The sequence below is a fragment of the Zosterops lateralis genome (genome assembly GCF_965231275.1).
Source record: "Zosterops lateralis genome assembly, chromosome: 25".
NCBI lineage: Eukaryota > Metazoa > Chordata > Aves > Passeriformes > Zosteropidae > Zosterops > Zosterops lateralis.
In genome coordinates, this window is record NC_139785.1 from 3,017,677 (window position 1) to 3,038,423 (window position 20,747).

General features: G+C 56.3%; 2 protein-coding genes across 4 annotated transcripts in view; both read left to right on the plus strand.

Moving 5' to 3' along the window:
* The first annotated feature begins 2,664 nt into the window (after positions 1–2,664).
* Positions 2,665–6,393, plus strand: SC5D (sterol-C5-desaturase). 2 transcript variants are annotated; one of them, XM_083878063.1, is made up of 5 exons: positions 2,665–2,702; positions 3,334–3,551; positions 4,246–4,378; positions 4,812–4,912; positions 5,180–6,393. In XM_083878063.1, exons 2-5 carry the CDS (start codon positions 3,342–3,344, stop codon positions 5,642–5,644), a joined length of 909 nt encoding a protein of 302 aa, XP_083734189.1. In that variant the 5' UTR covers positions 2,665–2,702; positions 3,334–3,341; the 3' UTR covers positions 5,645–6,393. The 2 variants fall into 2 exon arrangements, with proteins under 2 accessions (XP_083734189.1, XP_083734188.1); XM_083878062.1 differs by lacking the exon at positions 2,665–2,702 and adding an exon at positions 2,705–2,723.
* Positions 6,394–10,633: 4,240 nt separating this feature from the next.
* Positions 10,634–20,747, plus strand: part of SORL1 (sortilin related receptor 1) — a gene marked incomplete at its 5' end in the record, with an annotated part of 53,580 nt that continues 43,466 nt past the window's right edge. For both annotated transcript variants that reach the window (XM_083878166.1, XM_083878167.1), the window contains 3 exons: positions 10,634–10,846; positions 20,120–20,236; positions 20,527–20,652. In XM_083878166.1, the coding sequence (XP_083734292.1) occupies positions 10,634–10,846; positions 20,120–20,236; positions 20,527–20,652 (456 nt within the window). The remainder of the gene's footprint in view (positions 10,847–20,119; positions 20,237–20,526; positions 20,653–20,747) is intronic.

Here is a 20,747-nt window from a genome sequence, read left to right on the forward strand (position 1 = left end):
TAGAGTTCAAGTTTTCTCTCTCCAGAGCATTTTTGGGGTTATTTTTGGTCACTGGGGTTCAATTTCTCCCTCTTTGGGGACCAACTTTGATCATTTTATCTCACCCAGTATGTTTTCCCCTCTGTGCCAATTTTAGTCATTTTTACCATTTCCTTCCCACTCTGGTTTGTTCTCTGGTCCCACCTCCATAGGATCCCTGTTATCATCTGAACTTGTGGGGGGTTTTTTTAGGATTTACCATTTCTCTTTCTTTGGGATTCAAGGATGTGGTTTCACCTCTCCACAGTGTCTCCATCCAGCCACTCTGAGCCACCAGCTTTCCACGATAAGTTTAGGATTTACATCATTCTCTGCCTCAGACTTTCACCCTGTATTTGTGAACATCAGCAGCATCACCCCATTAAAAAACCACCCACATTTATTTTGGTGGAAGCCACACTTCTGTCAAAGCTAATAAAAATGTCTCTATGTTCTAATAAGAAAAGAAAATGAGACTGATTTAATTTTTTTTTTCCTGCAACTTTTTCCCTGCTGAACCTGATTTTTTAACTTGGACCAAATATTTCCCCCAGCTGAGCCCAAATCCATTTTATTCTAATGGTTAAATAAAGGCAATTCCAGAAGGAATGAAAGTCCTGGACAGGATTTTCTCATTGAGCAATTATGGATTTTTCCCTCCACCCTCTTTCCATATCAACATCCTGCACCTGTGGATAAAAATGTGCATCAAACATATGGAATGTGCTGGAGCCCCAAATACAGGGAAGACCTGGAGCTGTTGGAGAGATGAGCACACAAAAACATCCTCAAAAAACCACCCAGAGTCCCTGCACCACCCAACCCACCCTGGTTTTGGGTTTATTTGTTTATTCATGGGGGTTTTAAAGCACTGCAGGGAGTTTAAAACAGCACAAGGTTTAAAGCCAAGTGGAACAGTTTGTGCTCCCTCTGAAATAAAGTGGTTACAGGGACTTGGTGATGATTTTTTTTTTTGTTAAAATTCCATTTGTAAGCACGGTTAGTACAAGAATAACTACAGCTTTAGCAGTGAAAATGACTTTAGGTCAAGATATAACTTTTTTATTCAGCTGCCTTGCCAAAAACCCTGCTGGAAATTGTTTTCCCCCTTCTCTCCATCCTACACTTGTCTGTATTTATGACACCAGCAGCTTGTAAATAACAAACAGGACTCGAGTTTCCTTATAATTCAGTGTTTCCGTCAAAAAAAATCCAGTTTTAATGCCTATAACTGCAACAAAATACAATCTTCTGGACTGACTTTTATATTGTGAAGTTTCCCTTAAGTTCCACTGGGAAAACAATCAAAAGAATTGGCTGTATCTTAATAAAAACAAGCTTGGGGGATACAATTTTTGCTCATGTTAGGAAAAAAATTCTGTGTTTTTGGTGGCTGAGACAATGTCAGGAATACACTTTAGTGAATCCCTCCACCCCTCCCTTACAGATTTAACTGCACAAGAAAACACAGTAACAGACCTTTCCAGCTAAAAGCAAGCAGAGAATTCCTGTGGATGCAGGAATTTGGGTAGAGAGAGGAGCAGGAAGGATGATTTGAGCAAAGCCCTTCTCTGCTGGAGTTCTCACACTGGAGAGGTGCAAAGGTATGAGCTGAAAATAGGAAAAGAGATGTGTTACCTGGGGAAAACTCAGGGAAAAACCCAGGGAAATGGGAGTGGCAGAGAGGAGGTGGGTCTGGAGACTGAGTAAAAGCTGCTGCAGAGGAAACTGCGGGGGGAATAGAATAAAAACCCCAATAATTAAAAGAAAAAGGGCTGAAAACTGCCTGAGAGGGTGGGGAGAGGAGCTGTGGCTGCCCCATCCCTGGGAGTGTCCAAGGCCGGGCTTTCAAAACTTTCAAAACTGACAACACTGCTGGATGCTTACTGAAGTTACCACCAAACAGACAAAACCTATTTTTAATACACTGGTCCATACCTACATCCATATTAAGCTGGCACTGACAAGGAGGTAATCACAACTCAGGTCCTTTTGCACACCTTATGTTTCACATTTTTTCCCAATCATCAAAAAAAATATTCATAAGTTCTGCTCTGAGAATTCATCTGCAATATATGAACTCACTGAGTATTTTCAGGTGGACGGGGCTTGGCTCAGCCTGGGGGAGTGGAAAGTGTCCCTGCCCTGTGCAGGGTGACAGCGGATGGTCTTTAAGGTCCCTCCCAACCCAAACTGGCACCAGGGATGTGTCCCCGAGGGGACAGCGGGGAAGGGGCTCGGAGGGGGCAGAATTCCCCCGTGGGCAGAGCTCGGAGTGACCGGGGAGTGACCAGGGAGTGACCAGGGAGAGAACGGGGAGTGACCGTGGAGCCCCGCCCCAACCATGACCACGCCCAACTCTAGGCCACGCCCCCAAGCACGCCTCCACCAATTACTCCGCCCCAGCAATTACTCCGCCCCCAGCCCATGACCACGCCCCCAGCCCATGACCACGCCCCCAGCCAATGACCACGCCCCCAGCCAATGACCACGCCCCCAGTCCATGACCACGCCCCCAGCCAATGACCACGCCCCCAGCCAATGCCCCCGCCCATTCTTACCCGCTGACGTCACCGCCCGAGGTGGCGCGAGCGCCGCCGCCGCCGGTGACGTCACGTGGCGCTACCGCGCGGCCCCGCCCCCAGCCCCGCCCCCGCCGCGCGCCGCTCCGGGACCCCGGGCAGGTAACGGGATGCGGGATTGGGGTACGGGGTACCGGGGTACCGGGGTGGGGGGCACGGACACCGCGGGCCGCTGCGCTCCCCGCCAGCCTCACCCTCGCCCCGCTTCCTGCGCCCCGCGCTGGGTCCCCGCCGCTGGCCGGGCCACCTGCGGCTCCGGACACAGTGACCCCCCCCGGCCACCCGGCCTGCACAGGGACCCCCGATCCCGCCCTGGCCGGGCCACCTGCGGCTCCCGGCACAGTGACCCCCTCTTGGCCACCCACCCTGCCCGGGACCCCCGAGGGGCGCTGCGGGAATCCCCCCGCGGGGCACGGAGCGGAGCCCGGCGCCCCAAAAGGGGTTTTGCAGCCCAGAGCCTCATCCCGCTGTCCCCGTCCCGCTGCCACCCCCAGCCCGCTGTCCCTGCCATAACTTCCCCCTCCCACAAGAATTAGGCGAGCCCCCTCTTCCGGGCTTTACACCCACACCCTGCATGTCCCAGACTGGCTCCCACTCCCAGCTGAGGTGACCCGGACAGACAGACGGACACCCCAGCGCTGCCACCCCCTGCCCACAGCCCATTTCCCGTGTCCCTGTGGGTGATGGGGAGGGACATCTCCGAGCAGTGACACCAACTCCTCATTTCCCGCAGGAGCCGCCATGGATCTGGTGCTGGAAGCCGCGGACAGGCACCTCCTGACGCCCTACGTGTACCCGGCGGGGTGGCCCGAGGGCGAGCCGTGCCGCCAGCTCCTCAGCCTCTTCGTCATCACCAACCTGGGCGCCCTGGCCCTCTACCTGTTCTTCGGCACCCTCAGCTACTACTTCATCTTCGACCACGAGCTCAAGAAGCATCCCCAGTTCCTGGAGGTGGGTGCAGCTTGCTGACCCCTCACCCTGCATGGCAGTGTCCTCTCTTGTCCATCCCAAATGTCACCTGCCAGGCTGGTGGCACTGGCTGTCACATCCACCCCTCTCAGCCTGCTGTTGCCTTTGATCATCCCTGCCCCAAAGCAAGTGCCACAACCCCCTAAACCCAACAGCCAGTGTGAGCCCTGCCCTGCCCCAAGCTCAGCTGGCCCCATATGAGCAGCACCCCGTGTCCCACACCATGGCACAGGTGCCACGACAAAGGGGTGGCCAAGATGTCAGCCCTGCCAGCCTGGTGAGGGGCATTGAGGGTTTCAGATGTCCCTGTGCCCCTGACCCCTCCTGCCACACCCCACAGAACCAGGTGAGCTGGAAGATGTCCCTTGATCCCTCTTGTCATGCCCCACAGAACCAGGTGAGCCAGGAGACATTCCTGTGCCCCTGATGCCTGTTGCCACACACCCCACAGAACCAGGTGAGCCAGGAGATGCTCCTGTGCTCCTGATCTCTCTTGCCATGCCCCACAGAACTAGCTGAGCTGGAAGATGTCCCCTGACCCCTCTTGCCAGACCCCACAGAACCAGGTGAGCCAGGAGATATCCCTGTGCCCCTGACCCCTCTTGCCACACCCCACAGAACCAGGTGAGCCAGGAGATGTCCCTGTGCCCCTGACCACTCTTGCCACACCCCACAGAACCAGGTGAGCCGGGAGATCTCCTATGCCGTGCGCTCCCTGCCCTGGATCAGCGTCCCCACGGTCGCCCTGTTCTTCGCCGAGGTGCGGGGCTACAGCAAACTCTACGACAACATCGAGGACTCCCCATATGGTGAGTGAGCTCCCTGCACCTCCTGCCACAGCAGTGTCCTCTCCCCACCCGGGTCACCTCTCTCAGCCCCCATTTCTCTCCATGACAACCCCAGGAAATCTTTCTGGGTATCTCCTGTCCCAAGCTGTCGGCCAAAAACCCAAGTTCTCTTTAGGGGAAGCTCCCACACGCCCTCACTCAGGGTCGTGTCCCCTGCTTGACACATTCCACCCTCCACAGAAGAGATCCTTCCCTTCCCTGGGCGTGGCTCCCAGTGAAACAGCACCTGACTCACTTTCCCTGAGTCACAGGGGACAGCCTGACGCTGTCACCTCAATGGGGCAGACCCTGGCATGACTCAGATGTGTCTCCCACCACGAGGACCACTGCAGAGACCCTCACAGCCTCCTGATGCCCACATGTGCCACCTCTAACAACCCTTGTACCCCTCCAGGCTGGTCTGGTGTCTTCCTCAGCATGCTGTCCTTCCTCTTCTTCACTGACATGGGCATCTACTGGATACACCGTGGTCTCCACCACAAGTTCTTCTATAAGGTATGGGACGGGACAGGGGGCTCTGGGCAAGAGTCCTTGTCCTGCTCTGGTGACATTTCCAAGCTGCTCCTGCCAGGGAATGCATGCTCGGGTGGGAATAGCTAAACAAGGTGTCATTGTGTGGTGGGAGCTGAAAGCACTTTAGGGCACATGTCCCTCTCTCAGTTTGGGTGGTGATGGGCCAAACAGCATCCCTTGGGGCCAGGAATCTGGCTTGGGGACCCTCCAAAAGGTCCCACCCCCACTGACCAGCCCCTGTCCCCGCAGCGCTTCCACAAGCCCCACCACCTGTGGAAGATCGCCACGCCCTTCGCCAGCCACGCCTTCCACCCCGTGGACGGCTTCATGCAGAGCCTGCCCTACCACGTGTACCCCTTCCTGTTCCCCCTGCACAAAGTCACCTACCTGGGCCTCTACATCTTCGTCAACGTCTGGACCATCTCCATCCACGACGGCGACTACCGCGTGCCGCGGCTGCTGCGCCACGTCATCAACGGCTCTGCCCACCACACTGACCACCACCTCTACTTCGACTACAACTACGGGCAGTACTTCACCCTCTGGGACAAGATTGGGGGTTCCTACAAGAGCCCCACGTCCTTCGAGGGCAAAGGCCCCCACGATTACTTGCGCAAGCTCCGAGAGAAAGACGCGGGAACGTCCAATGGTGTCGTGGCCTCCAAGAAAGACCCCGGAGCGTCCAACGGGATTGTGGCCTCCAAGACTGAGTAGGCTTCCTCCAAGTGTGCCCCTTCTCTGGCTGGATCTTGTCCCATTCCTAACCAGTCACTCAAGACTGTTTTCCACGGACAAAGAGCCCCTGTTCCTGATGATGTGACCAGCGTGGGGTGATTTTTGGTGATTTTGCCCCGGTCCCAAAGCCGCGGCGTCCGGCCTTGCTCCACACCACAGATCTGCCCTGGTTTTCCTACTGCTTCCCCTCCCAGCTCCCTTTGGATCTCTGCTAAGGTCCCTGCACTGCTGTAGTGCTGTGCTGATGCTTTACAAGAAGAATAACATGGCACAAATAGAACGTGGCACAAATTAACGTGACTCGTGGCAGGGTCTTCGTTCCCCTGCTGCACCCTTTTGTTTGATTCATTGTTCCCATCACGGTGTCCATCGGGACCAGCCGTATTTTGGAAAACAAACCCTACCTTTTGGAGGTGGTGTGGCTTCTTCTGATGGCTCCCTTGGTGGGACTTCTTGCACTCGACCTCCTCCCTCTTGCCCGGGGATGTCCCATGGAAACATCATGCCTGTAAGGACAGAGGTGTGCTTTGAGTCCTGGTGGATTTCTCGAGCTCTCTGAGAACACTGAGGGGGAAGGGAGGAGGAACAGGCACCCAGATGTGAGGGGCAGGGGCTTCTCCTCACTCAAGGGTTTGTGGCCAGCTTTCCCCCTTAAGGGCTTGTGATTTTCCTGCTGAAATTTGGTCGCCCCACCTTTGGGGTTGACCCCTGTTCAATAAATCGCAATTGCCAACTTGGCTGCTGTTTGGTCCCTTCTCCCTGGCTCGTGCAAAGTCTCCTGGGGCAGCCTTTTTCTGCCCTACAGCACCCCTGAGGGGCTTGTCACAGACCCGTGCTGTGCTGGCAGCAAATTTGGGCCAAAACAGCAGAAGATGGGCAAAATACAGAGTGGCCAGAGCCACCTCCTGTGCCCCAAACCTCCTTAGGTGTAACCATGTCCCTGCACAGTGACACCTGTGCTTTCCCATTCCCCAGTCCCCCAGTGTCACCAGTCACTGGAGCCCTGACTGGGGATGGAGGCCCCTCTCTGAGTCCCTTGCTGTGGTGGCAGCCCCTCTGCTCCTCATCCATCTCAGCTGGATGGGCAGGGCATGGCCTGAGGCCACACCTGTGGCACCTGGGGAGCACAAGGGACACCTGTCCCACGTCCTGCCAGCACAGTCACACTCTGCTTTCCCCTTTTCACCTGCCCAACGTGCTCTCCCCACGTGCACAGGCCCCCTGACCTCTGTTTGCTGATTAACCTGGGGGCTGGAGCACTACCTGGCACAGCCCAGACCAAACACGGTGACACTGTCACAGACTTTGGCCAGCCTGATTCCCATTCCCACTTGGGAAAAGCCCCAGAACCTCTCATCACCCCATCCTTCCCCCTTAGCTGAGCCCCATGCCTGGGCACCCATTCCTGGGACAGACTGACCCTCAGCAGCCGGGTCCTTGCAGGGCAGTAAAGCCCGAGGATGAAGTTACATCACTCCTGGTGCCCAGTGCACCCTCCCACGGCCCTTCTGCTGGACACCATTCCCGGGGGGTGGATCTGCAGCACCCAGAGCCCGGGCACAGGGAGGTGATGGTGTCCCCACGGTGGCCTTGGGGCACTGGAGCACTGGAGCATCAGCTCTAGCTCCTGGTCCCCCGGTGCTGCTGTTGCCACAAGGTGGGGATGTTGCTCACGGCAGCCATGGCTGGAGCTGCACCTGCGTGGATGTTCTTCCTCCTCCTCCTCCTCCTCGTTCCCCCGCCGTGGGGCAGCAATGCCGAGCTGCCTCTCCTAGAGGGGTGTCCCTGCTCCAGTTCCATTCCTCACGCTTTCCTGCACACCAGAGCCTTTCCTGCTGATTTGTCTGCAAGAGCTTCCCTGTCCCACCCCACACAGAGCATTTCCTTCCCTCCTTTCAGCCCCCCACACATCAGGGCAGGTTTGTACCACACTCTGAACATCCCCCTCGGAGACACCCCAAAGTCACCCGGGGTGTGTGGATGCAACAATTGGGTGTCTCTGACACAGCCCTGAGCCCTGCAGGAAACCCCCCAACCATCTGAGGAAGGCTCTGAGGTCAGTGGGGCTGGTTTTGGCTCCTGGCATCCCTGTTTTGCTCCTCGATTCGACTCCAGCAACAAGCGAATGGTTCCTTTAAGCAGCTTTTCCCTCTCAGTGAGGCTTTGTGGGGAATGGCTGCTCCAGCCCCTCGGTCCCCCAAACCCTCTGGGGCCTCTAAAGCTGAGACAGGGAAAGGTCTCAAGGAAGAGGGGAAGGAAAACCAGGGGCCAGGGGCTCCTCACCTTGCTCTGGGAGTTCACAGCTTTTGCTGCTGATGAAATCCAGATGGACCTTAAAATAAACTCTGCACTGTTCCCCTCTCCCCTTTACGCCTCTTTTCGAGAAACAAAAAATACCTTGGCAAGGGAAACGTGCGTTTCCCTGCACAAAGAAAGAGCCATTCATCTGTGAGCATTTCCCAGGGCTGGGCTCACCCCAGAGCTCCTGGCTGAAGCTCCCTCCCTGTGCCCACCCCAGGGAGCTCACAGGGACCCTGCAAGGTGTGAAACCAGGGCTGGAATAGAGACAGCAAACCCCCCAACACCATTTTCCTCCATTTAGCACCTCAGCAAAGGCAGTTCCTCATTTCCTCCTATTTCTTATTCTATTCCTCATCTCCAGGTCCTTTTTGAGTCCTTCTCCTCTGGCCCAGAGAGGAGCTGGCTGCAGGGATCCCCACACAACAAAAGTCCCTCAGTGGCTCTGCCCATGCCCACGGTGACCTCCTGTGCTCCAGGGGGACATTACTCCGAGCCAAGACCTCTAAAAGCTTTATTAGGAGGGTTTATAATTGTGTTGACCCGATAACTGAAATACACTAAACTGGGTTTCTAGGTGAAAGCACCTCGGGGAAAGCTCTGGACAACATTCCTGCTATTAAGGCAAGTGGATGAGGGGGAGCAAGGCTGCCTGGGGGCTGTCCATGGGATTTATAGGCTCCCATTCCTTCTCTGCTGGGCCACATCCATTTTCTTGGGTGGAAATGGAATGGTGCCCATGAGGCAGGAGGGGTTGGAAGCCATCAGTACCTCGGAGACACAAGAGGCCTGAGCAAGATCATGTCTAAAAAAACCCACCTCTGGCTTAGAGAGACAAGCTGGGGCTGAGCACCAGGCACAGCTCAACTTTCCTGTCATCTCGCAGTGGCATTTGAATCTCCTGCCTCAAATCCTTGCTCCACCTTCTTGCTCTGCTCTGTAACACTCAGGACACACAGGAGCCCCAGCAGGGATGGGATAAATTGTTTTCCGAGAGGGATGGACAGTGACCAGGGAAGCAGCACCAGGGAAATCCCCACGCCTGGGAGTCCAGCACTGCCCCAATAAATCAGAGTTGTGGCCACTGGCATCGGTCCTGTGCTGTCCCTGCACAACCAGCCAAGCATCAGCCCTGCCCCTGGGAGAGTTATGGGCATGGTACCTGTGCCAGGTGTTCTGTGGGAAGCACACAGGACTGGAACAGCTCACGCCCCCCTGCTGTGGGTGGGAGAGGTGGCAAAAGGCCCTGGGGAGACCCCGAGGGTCTCTGGCTTCCCACTCCCACCGTGTCTTGCCCACCTTCCCAACTCTGCCCAGGTAAAAAAAAAAAAACCAGCATAAATTGAGATAAAGACCTCTGAGGGCTGCCAGAAACATACCAGGGGAAATCTGTCACAAAAACCTGTGAAATCATTTGCACCTTTTCCTCTTGACATCCATCCACACCTTCACCTTCCCATCCAGAAGCAGACTCAGCTCTTCATCACACTCATATTACCCTGATTTTATGGCTCGCACACTGTGATCCCATCAAACCCCAGCCTGGACAACTCTGCCATTTCCCACCAACCCTGGGGTGCTTTGGGCCCACACCCCAGGCTGAGGGACACACCTGCAAGGTGTAAGTGGGAGGAAAAATGCAGCTTGGCTTTTTTGAGGAAAAACCTCACTCATTCTCCAGAGAGAAGCAGCTGCAATGCTTTTATTTGAGTTTGTTTTATAGAATGCCAGAATGGTTTGGGGTTGAAAGGGCATTAAAACTCATCCAGTTCCACCCCCTGCCGTGGGCTGGGACACCTTCACTACCCCAGGCTGCTCCAAGGCCCATCCAATCCTGCCTTGGACATTTCCAGGGGCAGCCACAGCTCCTCTGGACAACCTGTGCCAGGCCTGCCCACCCTCACAGGGGAGAATTCCCTCCTAACACCCAACCTAACCCTATTCTTTGCCAGTTTGAAGCCTTTCCCCTTTGCCCTGTCACTCCATACCCTCCTCAACACCTTCATTTACTTCAACTCAGTTTCCTTCCATTCTCTCTCGCTCCCTTCAGCTTGATCTCTGGCTGCTTCATTTCTCTTTACTCCATTTCACAGAAATCAACCAGAACTTATCCTCTCACTCCACCTCACCGGGCACAGGAGCATCACCCAGAGAGGGAGAAAAAGAACAAGAGGAGAAAGAGCAGAGGGGAAAGGAGAGGGAGAGGGGGGGAGAGCTTTAACCCATTTCACAGAAATCAACCACAACTTATCTCACCCCATCCTCCAGAGAGAGAGAGAAAAAAAAACACGGAAAAGAGGAAGAGGAAGCAAAACAGCGAGAAAGAGACGAGAAGACAGGGGGAAGGAGAGGGAGAAGGAGAGGGCCCAAGCATCAGTGCCCGCGGGGGGGGCTCTCAGCATCATCAGGGCTGCCCATGCACATTCTCCCCGGGCGGGAGGGGGCTCACAGCGACAGGGGGGGCTCTCAGCATCATCATCGCTGCCCATGCACATTCTCTCCGGGCGGGGGGGGCTCTCAGCATCACCATCGCTGCCCATGCACATTCTCTCCGGGCAGGGGGGGCTCTCAGCATCACCACCGCTGCCCATGCACATTCTCTCCGGGCGGCGGCGCGGCTCCCGCTCCTCCCGGCCGCGCTGCGCTCCGCCCGGCCCCGGCGGCACGAACATGGCGACACGGAGCTCTGGCGGGGCCGGCCGTGTCCCCGCTCTCCCCGGCCTCCTGCTGCCGCTGCTGCTGCTGCTGTGGGCGCTGCCGGCGGCCGCCCGCTCCCCGCTGCTGCTGCTCCGCGCCCCGCCGGCCCCGGCCGCCCCCGCCGAGCCCCCGCGGGGCCGCCGCGCCGCTCCGCGCCCGCCAGAGCCCGTCCAGGTGTACGGACAGGTGAGCCCGCCGGGGGGAGGGGGGAACAGGCCGGGCCGTGGAGCCCCCCGCGCTCCATCCATCCCTCCATCACCCACCCTCCTGTGCCCGTCCTTCCGCGGGGTCGCGTCCCGCCGGGGGAAGGGTCGGTGCGTGGGTTCTGTGCTGGGAGCAGCGAGGATTGAGGAGCTGCTGGAGCCTGCCCGGGGCTCTGCCCGCATCCCCCGGCTCTCCCTTCATCCCTGGGTCTGCCTGCCCTCATCCCCGGCTGATTCTCCCCGCATCCCCCGGCTCTCCCTCATCCCCAGCTCTCCCCGCGTCCCTCGGCTCTGCCCGCATCCCCCGGCTTGCTCTGCCCTCATCCCCGGCTCTGCCCTCATCCCCGGCTCTGCCCTCATCCCCGGCTCTGCCCGCATCCCCCGGCTCTCCCCGCGTCCCTCGGCTCTGCCCTCATCCCCGGCTCTGCCCGGCTCACCCCCGGCTCTCCCCGCGTCCCTCGGCTCTCCCCGCGTCCCTCGGCTTTCTCTGCCCTCATCCCCCAGCTCTGCTAGCTCTCATTCCCGGCTCTGCCCGCATCCCCCGGCTCTCCCTGCAGCCCTCGGCAATGCCCTCATCCCCCGGCTTGCTCTGCCCGCATCACCGGCTCCTGCCCTCATCCCCTGGCTCTGTCTCCCCTCATCCCCGGCTCTCCCCACGTTCCTCGGCTCTGCCCGCAGCCCTTGGCTTTGCCTGCCCTTATCCCCGGCTCTCCCCTCATCCCCAGCTCTCCCCTCACACCCGGCTCTCCCCTCACCCCCAGCTCTCCCCTCACACCCGGCTCTCCCCTCACCCCCGGCTCTCCCCTCACCCCCGGCTCTCCCCTCACACCCGGCTCTGCCCCCATCCCTGGCTCTCTCCTCATCCCCCGGCTCTCCCCTCACCCCCAGCTCTCCCCTCACCCCCGGCTCTCCCCGGTCCCGTTCGGCTGTTCCCCGCGGTCCCGTTCCCGGGAGATGCACTCCCGGAGGAGCGGCCAAGGGCACAGGGCGGGCAGGGCTCGGGGCCGGGATCCCGCGGGAAGGGACAGGGACAGGATCCCCGCGGGAAGGGACAGGGACAGGATCCCCGCGGGAAGGGACAGGGACAGGATCCCCCGCGGGAAGGGACAGGGACAGGATCCCCCGCGGGAAGGGACAGGATCCCCCGCGGGAAGGGACAGGGACAGGATCCCCCGCGGCTGCGGCGCCTCCAGGGATGCTCGCGGTGAGCTGGGGCAGGGGAGGTGACGCCGGGGGAAGAAGACATCGCTATTTATTTGTGAGGCACCGTGTCCTTTCCCCGTGAGAAGGGGTCCTTGCGTGTCTAAGCCACCCTCCACTGATCCTTGGAAAATCCAGAGTTGTTCGTGGCAGGAAAAGACAGAAACTGTTATTTCTGAAGGTGTCCCTGCTCGGGCTCGATTCACGGGCAAGTTTTGGTGCCAGGACCCTGTAGGCTCCCCTCACCCCCTCCTTTTGCATCCCTTTTGGGTGGTGATGACAAATTACACTCGGACTCTCAGCTGGGGAAGGTTTCAGCCTTTTAAAGGTTCTACGTTATTTCTGATGTACCACATGGTGTCTGCACTTTGCTGCCCCATTGATCCTCCTGCTGACACTGCCCGTGTCCCCATCAGGGCCCAAAATGCTGATGGAGGGGGGGACCAGCCCACGGAGGGCTTGAGGAGAGGCTTTGAGCCTTCAGTGACATCTGCCTTTGCCTCCTTGGATAAAGCTTTCCCCTCAGGTGCTCTGTAATTTCCCCTTTTTTTGCTATTTGTGGGATGAGAAGGAGCTGGTCATGAGGCAGGGCTGGCCCTGGAGCTGCTGGAGGGGCACACGCAGGGCTGGAGCTGCTCCTGAAGCCCTTCTGTTCCCTTGTTTAGGGAAAAGCTGTTCCTCCTCCCCTTGAAAATCTGCTTCGCCTCCTCTACCTCCTCAGCGTTTGGCTGTTTTTAGCATAACACAGCTACCCCGTTTTAGAAGAAAACATGACACTTGTCTCTCATCCACGGCAAGGCTTTGGTGGCACTTTCCCTTCTGTCCCATCCAGCCCACCCTGCCAGGTGCTCCAGCAGGAACGTCCCTGTCACCTGCACACAGAGCTGCAGATCCAGGAGGGTGCAGTAACCCTGTCACTAACCAGGACAGGATTAACAGGAAACAGTGGGAGTTCAACAGTTTCCCCACTGTTTGGGCTTCTCTCATTGCCTCAAGCTTCCAGAGAGGATTTGCCTGGGGAATGGAGATGCTCTCACTGGCAGCAGAGCACACAGCACCCCTTCCTTCCTCTGCTTTTGGGCAGGACACACAAATTTTACAGCCCAGGTGTGTCACCAAGAAGAGCTGCTCGGCACCAAACAACATTCCTGAGTTCTCCCGAGTGCTAGAGTGCTATAAATCAGGGATCTGCTTTAATCAAAGGGACCAGAGGGAGCCTGCATGTCCTACAGATCTGACCACACAAGCTGCCAGTGCCCGGGGAGCCGGAAAAGCCTCAGGGCGCCGTGCTCAGGGGTCTCGTGCCTGGTCACAAGCACCCAGCAGTCCCCGTGACCCCCCTCCTTCCCTCCCCCAGCTCTCTCTGGCACTCCAACAGCAGCAGAAAATCGTGCAGTCAAAGCACTCCTCTCTCAGGGCCGTCAGTGTGAGGGCAGTGCTTGGAGCGAGCATCCTCATGCCGTGTCACTGCAGTCCCTTATCCGGGACACGTCCCGTCCCGTGCCTTTGGCAGCTCACTTGGCCATATGCTACACACTGGCTCGTGCCCCAAAACTCCCTGCCCTTCCCTGGCTCTCCACCGTGGGCCTGAAACAGGGCTGGTGGGACAGCTGAGAGCCCGGGCTCAGCTCAGGGGTGAGGGGAAGTGAGGTTTGCTGCTGGCGTGGGTGATGTCATCAGGGGAGCAGAGGGAGGGATGGATGGCTCTGTCTGGATCTGAGCTGGGGAAGAACATCCAAAGGCTTTGTAGCTCCTCAGGAGCCAAGCACAGCTTACTCAGCACCGTCAGGAACAGGCTCAGAGCCCTCTTGCCTTGGACACCAAAGCACAAGCACAGGATGTTACTTGGATTTTTTTTTTTTTATCTGGACTTTCACTGCTGATCACATCCTCGCTGAGCAGACTGCAGCAGAACTTCCCAGGAATATCCCCAAATAACAGCACCAGCAGCCTAACCCTCTCTGTGGCTTTTCCTTGTCTTTTCTGACTTGGAAGCAGCAGCAATCAGGAGACCAAGTGCCCAACTCAAGTCTGTGGACCTCGAGACAGAGCAGGTTTTGTTCCCTTGCACAGCCCTCACCTCTGAGGGATTGTTGGTGAGGGTTACAATGGACAGACTGTTTGAAGCAGGCACTGATAGGAGACAGGACTTTTCTGGGATGGCAGCAGAGAATCATTTCCAGGGCAAGAAAACTCCACCCTTGGGGCCAGCAGGGCTCCCTGAACCCCTTCCACAAGGGTGGCACCTCACCCTGCCCTCCTGCTCCAGCCACCAGCACAGTGGCTGGTCTGCCATCCACCCTCCTGTCCCCTCACAGCCTTTCTGCTGCTGCCTACACACCCCTGTTCAGGCCTGGGAACAGGGCCTGGCTCCAGGATTTTCCATTTCCATGGAACCTCCCCACCATCCCACATAAATCCCGGCTGCTGGGTGCGAACCACATGGACTGCAACAAACAAGGGAGAGAAAATCAGCCACTCTGGCTGCCTGTGCTGAAGGGTGACCATGGGGACGGGTGTGCAGGAGCCCAGATTGGTTCTGCTGGTCCCAAAGGGGAGAGGGGAGTTATGAGAGCATTTACACTGCTAAAACACATCTAACCTTTACCTGCAGACATCCCTTCCCCTTCTTTGGAAAGGCTTTATCTAAAGCCACCCCCTAAAGCACACAGCTCACGAGAAATCTTTGCTTTAAACCACGCTGGGACAAAAGATATTTTCTCTGAGTGCTAGTGGTTCCTGTGGCAGCCACTTCCCCTCCCTGCTGTCACTGCGAGGCTTGAGCCTCTTCCTGTGCTCATAACCTGCTGTCACCCCTGAACCCTTGTTAGTGCCTGCCCTAACATCGTTTTTCTCTTCCCCTTCTGGTGGGAACTATTTCATTGCTCCCAGCCTTCCTGTTTCCTGATGACAGCCCATCCTTTGAAGCAAAGCAATGAGTTCCCATCACTTCCAGCCCATTTACTACGCCCTGACCTCTAATCAGCCCACCACTTGACCTTGACCCTGCCCACCCCTCTGTGCCGATGGAGACCTCAGATAACCTCCTGTGAGAAGGTGCAGACCTGGCAGAGAGCCCTGCTCCTCTCAGGGGAGGCAGAGATTGCTCTGCAGGGTGAGCAGCCCTGGGAGTGCAGACATCAGTCATGCTGCATCGCAATTGGACCGTACTTAATTTTGACCTACTTTGCCAGCCTGGCACAGCCTCCCCAGATCAGACTTTAACCTTCTGGAGGTGCCCTGGGTGGTGACAGTGCCTCCCAGCCATGTCCTTTTCCTCCTTCTTTGTGTTAGCAGCTCCCCCTCCCCATTGCTCAGTCTTTCATGGCCACCCCGAGAAGGTTTCCCTGCTCCTGGCATTTGCTTTTTGCCAGAGCTTGATCCCTGGGAGCCACACAGTTCCTGCTCCTGGCACCGTGGTGGCTGCGAGAGGCTTTTGTGTTTTTATTCATTGTTTTTCCCCTCCAGCAGACGCCTCACAGATCCTGTGAGCGCTGTGGTGTCCCAGGGGCACCGCTCAAGCTTTCCAGAGCTGCAATGACAAGCTCGTGGCACACTTTGGACCTCTCCTGCAGCCTTCCTCCTTTATTACGGGGGAATGAATTTCATCAGCACTTCTAAAAACTGCTGGGGAAACCTTCATTCCCATCACAGCCCTGCCCCTCTACCAATTCAGGAGAACCCAGGTTGTTTCTGGGGTTGTTTCTGGATTCCTGCCCTGACCTCAATCTTCCTCCTCCCCTACCTTTTCCATTCTCCTGGAAACAACAGCTCAGGGAGAGCTCTCTTGGTGGTGGCAGAGACAAGCCAGCCCTGCGAGCAGACGATTCCAGCATTAACTAAATTAACACGGGGGCCTGGCGCTCTCCGAAATGAGTCACCCGTGTTTCATATCAATGATTTCAGACCCTGGCATTTTCAGTCCAAGCCACAAGCAGCGCCACGGCAGGCACAGGCTGGGTTCTAAAATACCATGGCAGGGCTGGAAACAGATGCTCGGGAGCAGAGCAGAAGGTGCAGTAATGGAGCTCCAGCGGGGAACGCGCCGTGCCGGGAGCCACCCATGGCACTCTGGGCCCGGCTCTTGCGTAAGCCCTGCCGGGGGAATGGGCACCTAAGGCCTGGCACTTGTCCTCTGCAGCTTCCAGTGAGCTGGAATGAGGAGGAGCATGGTCAGAGCAGCTTTTCTGTTTTGGCCCTGTGCTGTCCAGGCACACGGTTAGCTTCTGACTAATAAAAGCTTTGCTTCTGACCCCTTCTCCAGCCCCATTGTCATTCCCCCAGCTACTGGGTACAAAATTTAGCCTGTTCCCCTTCTCCAAGCATGTCCTGGCAGCCCCAAAGCTGATGATCTGAGCTTATGGCAGCACTTGGATGGTTCCAGCAGCTGCTCACAGCCACAGAGGACCCTTGCTCTTTGCCACCCTCGCTTATCAAACAGCAGTGTTAACTTATTAACTGCTCACAAATTCCCTGGGAGCTGCATTTGTTTGTAGGTCACTTTGGGGATGGGAAAACACCCAGTGATCCCTAGGAATCTTTGTTCTGCACTCAGTTTTACAGCTCTGAGCCTCAGCCCCCCGAGCTGTCAGAGCACATCACCTCCCAAGGAATCGTGAGTGCCCGGCCTGAGCTGCAGCCCAGCCCTAGAGCTGGAGCATTAATCCTCAACAAAGAGACCCAGGGACACACACAGCCAGCTCCCAGGCCTGCTGGACACCAAGAACAGCCCCTAAGGCTGTCCTGTCACTTGTCACTGCTGTTCCAAGTCGGCCAGCACACAGTATTTCTGCTGGCAGCTCACCACAGCCAGCAGTGGGATTTCTGCACGGGGAAGTCACGCTTCCCACAAGAGCAGGAGCTCCAAGGCTGGGATTTAGAGTCCTCTGGTGAGGGAAGGGCTTGAGAACAGCTCCAGAGAGCTGCTCCTGCCTGTCACTCATCCCCTGGCCAGCCTGCACCATGCTGGAACCAAGGGCTTTCACATTTGTCACATCCCGGGGCTGAGCCACCTCCACAACCAAAATCCTTCTCCAAACTCCACATCTGAGCATAGGCAGCAAAGAGGGATGTGGCAGGAGGGAAACTGGAGTTTAGGTGCCAAAGGACGTGGATCAGGGCACTGCACTCACCCAGGTCTCCTCAATTCCTGACATCCATCACCTCTCCAGCCTCAGCAGCACAACACTTCCACCTCAGCTCGCAGGCATTCCTTCTGCCAGCCCAGCCTGGAGCTGTCTGGCTCCAGCTGCATCCCTGAAGCTCATACCTGCTCTCAGATGGCAGCTCCAGGGGCTGTCTTCTTCCCATCCCATTCCTGCAGGGCGCTCATTTGTTGGAAGATGCTGTTAATAAAGAAATAAATACAAAACAAAGTTAGAAATGTTCACTCCATTCACTACAGCTACAAGCAGCCTCTGCTATGTCTTGGCTCCACTTTTCCCCTCCTGGACTTCATTTGGCACCTTACATATTAGGAGGACAAATTAGAATTTCATGCATATTTCATATATACTTAATCACTTGGCAAAGACCAAAACGCTTCCCCATTAAGTGGAATTTATGCTAAATGCTGTTTCCATTAGGTCTGTTCAGAGGTTACAGCAGTTCCACGGGCAGGTGTCCCCTGCTAGAGGAGGTGGGGACGCTGTGACAGTGCCACAGCAGCAGGGCAGGGTCCCTAACAGCAGCTTTATTCCACAAAGCCCATCCTGGTTAATGGGACATCAGCTGCTGTCCGTGGGGTCCTGTTTGGTGCTCCCCTGAGCACCACAGAGCTCTGAAGGGCTGCAGGGCAGCAAAAACAAAAATGTGAGGCTCAGAAACCTGGGCCACTGCTGTACAACCCCTTCCTGGGAGACTTACAGCATCCTCATCCTGCCTTCTCCTGCTTTACACCCTCTAGTAAGAGCTTCTCCAGCTGCTCCAGACCTTCCTCCTTCCCACCAGGGAGCCAAACCTCCCTTATCTCCAGTTTGCCTTTATACAGGGACTCTGCCATAACCAAACTGCCCGAGCTCACATGGCTCCTCAAGGACTAACAAAGCTCAGCTGGCTCCCCTGACCCCAAACACGTTGCCCTTGGGGTTTTGTTTTTTTTTTTTTTTGGGTTTCACTACACTTCCCAAGTCTCCAAAAAGGGATCTTGCTGTCTGCTTTATCTTACAAGAAAAAATATAGAGAGGTTTACTGTTAAACCAAGGTGCAGATAGGAATCATCTTGTGTTTTCCTGCTTTTGAAACTCCAAGTGTTGGATTTCTTGTGGAAAAAAAAAAAAAAAGGGAAAAAAAAAAAGAGAGAAGTACTATTAAATTTGACACTGAGGTAGTGACAAACCCCCCTTGGCTGGGAGGATCTAAAGGGCCAAGTCTGTGTTCCTGACCATGGCCAACTCCAGCCTGGGCACAGCTGGTCACCCAAAAAAGCTGCACCCAAAATAACCAGCAGAGATGTCGGAGATTTAAACGGGGTTATTCTGCTTCCAGAGCAGGGGAGGGGGACTGGGAGAGCACAGAGATGAGTTCCACACCCAAGGCTGTCTGTTGGCTCAGTGGGCAGCACCAATTCCTCCTTCTCCCTCCTATTTCCCTGCATCCTCAAACAATATCTCCTCCTTTTATATTTTTTTAAATTGTTTTTTATTATTATTTTTTTCCCGGCGGGCACGCAGGGCTCTGTCTGCCTGGCATTGTAGCTGCTGCTGCCTGACCTAAATCTTTTGGTAGCTGAGAGCTCCAGGGGGGTTTGCCCAATGGGGGGGTCCCTGCCCGGGCAGCCGGGGGGCTCCAGCCCTGGGGGATGCTCCCTGCCAGGCTTGGGGTCATCTCTCCTTCCCCTCCTCTGAGCCTATTGCATAAGAGGGATTTGTGGGCTTCTACTCTGCTCTCCCCCCCGCCACCCCTATCTTCTTCTTCCAGAATAAAGACCTTGTTTTTCCAAGTGTTTCGCTTGCTGGAGGTTAAAGCAGCCCCTTCTTGCAGGCGGTGCTGGAGGCTGATCCCGGGGTCAGCGGGAGCTGCAGGGTATCAAGCCTAAGAAGGGCTTATCCCTGTATTTTTACAGCTTCCCAAGGCCCCGAGCTCCGGGGTTAGCAGCCCTGGGCTGAGCTGAGGCGTGCGAGGGCTCAGGCACGTCCTGTGCTGCTGCTGCAGGGAGCGGGGCACCCATCCATGGCCAGGGAGAGCTACTTTCCCTGCCTTTCCATGGCTTTCCCAGCGCCCATCCATGGCCCAGCTGAGCTGTTTTCCCTGCCTTTCCCAGCACCCATCCATGGCCTGGCTGAGCTGATTTTCCTTCCTTTCCCAGCACCCATCCATGGCCGGGCTGAGCTGCTTTCCCTGCCTTTCCCAGCACTCCTGGCTGTCCCTGCTGGCTGGTGACAGGCACTGAGGGTTTGTCCTGCACTGTCAGCTCCCACCGTGCTGGTGCTGTCAGAGCTTCCCCATAGAAACAGCGCTTGGCTGGTGGATACAACACACACGGGAATGACGGGATCCCTGTGTACTGGAAACCAGCACGGAATCACTGAATATCCTGAGCTGGCCCTGCATAGACATCCCGACCATCCCACCCTGTGCATCCCTGGGAGTGCTGTCCAAATGCTCCTGGAGCTCTCAGGGCTGTGCCCATTCCCTTGGAGAAGAACCTTTCCCTGATATCGAACCTAAACCTGCCCTGACCCAGCTCAAGGCAGTCCCTCAAGTCCTGCCACTGGTCACCAGAGAGAAGGGATCCGTGCCTGGCCCTCTCCTTCCCATCAGGCAGAAAGCTGCCTCTGTTTCCCTGTGGCCTCATCAAGCCTGGATTGGAAAACACTTCTCAGTCCTTGGTTTGAGTTTTTATTCTCATCATCCCCTGCATCCTGTTTGTCTGATGAGAAATAAAGGGAAAACTTACCCTTCTATAAGCACATTCTGTCAGCATGTTCAGGAGAGATGAGTTTTGGATGGGTTTTCCCAAAGTCTGGTATTCCCAAGGAAGGATGGCACGAGCAGGTGTTTGCTGTCCCTGTGGGTGAGGCTGTGACTCAGGGTGTCCTTCTCCTCGGCATTGCAGGTCAGCCTCAATGATTCCCACAATCAGATGGTCGTTCACTGGGCAGGAGAGAAGAGCAACGTGATTGTGGCCTTGGCCAGGGACAGCCTGTCCTTGCTGGGTCCCAAAAACAGCGATGTAAGTAACACACCCCAGGCCTCTCCAGGTGCTCCTTCTGCTTCTGAGCCAGGCAAGGTGATGGTGGCTGCTGAGCTACAGCCTGGCTTGCTCTTGTGTCCTGAGAAACACAAAAAAGGCCCAGGTTCAGAGGCACAAAAATATTAAATATTAAATTTCCTCTGTGCTGCCCCATGGGTTGGGAAAATCTCAGATCTTTCCCTGCCTCGTAGTTCACTGAGTTTTCACCAAATCTGTCAGAAGGGAGCTCAGAAATTTATGCTTCTCACTGTGGGGCTTCTCCTTTGCAGGTTTACGTGTCCTATGACTATGGGAAGAGTTTTAAGAAGATTTCAGAGAAGTTCAGCTTCGATGGGGGGAACAGCAGCGAGGTGGCCATTGCCCAGTTCTACCACAGCCCCGCTGACAACAAGAGGGTGAGGGGACGTGGCAGCTGGGCCTTTGCTGTCACAGGGAGCCTGGACACACCTTGGGCTGTCCCTGGGGCAGAGGTGGCATGTGCCAGGCACTT

Bases quoted from the DNA above. Each gene is read 5' to 3' on its own strand.
- SC5D (XM_083878062.1), top strand. The intron at 3,552-4,245 runs GTGGGTGCAGCT...CACACCCCACAG, and splicing joins AGCATCCCCAGTTCCTGGAG to AACCAGGTGAGCCGGGAGAT. The intron at 4,913-5,179 runs GTATGGGACGGG...CTGTCCCCGCAG, and splicing joins ACCACAAGTTCTTCTATAAG to CGCTTCCACAAGCCCCACCA.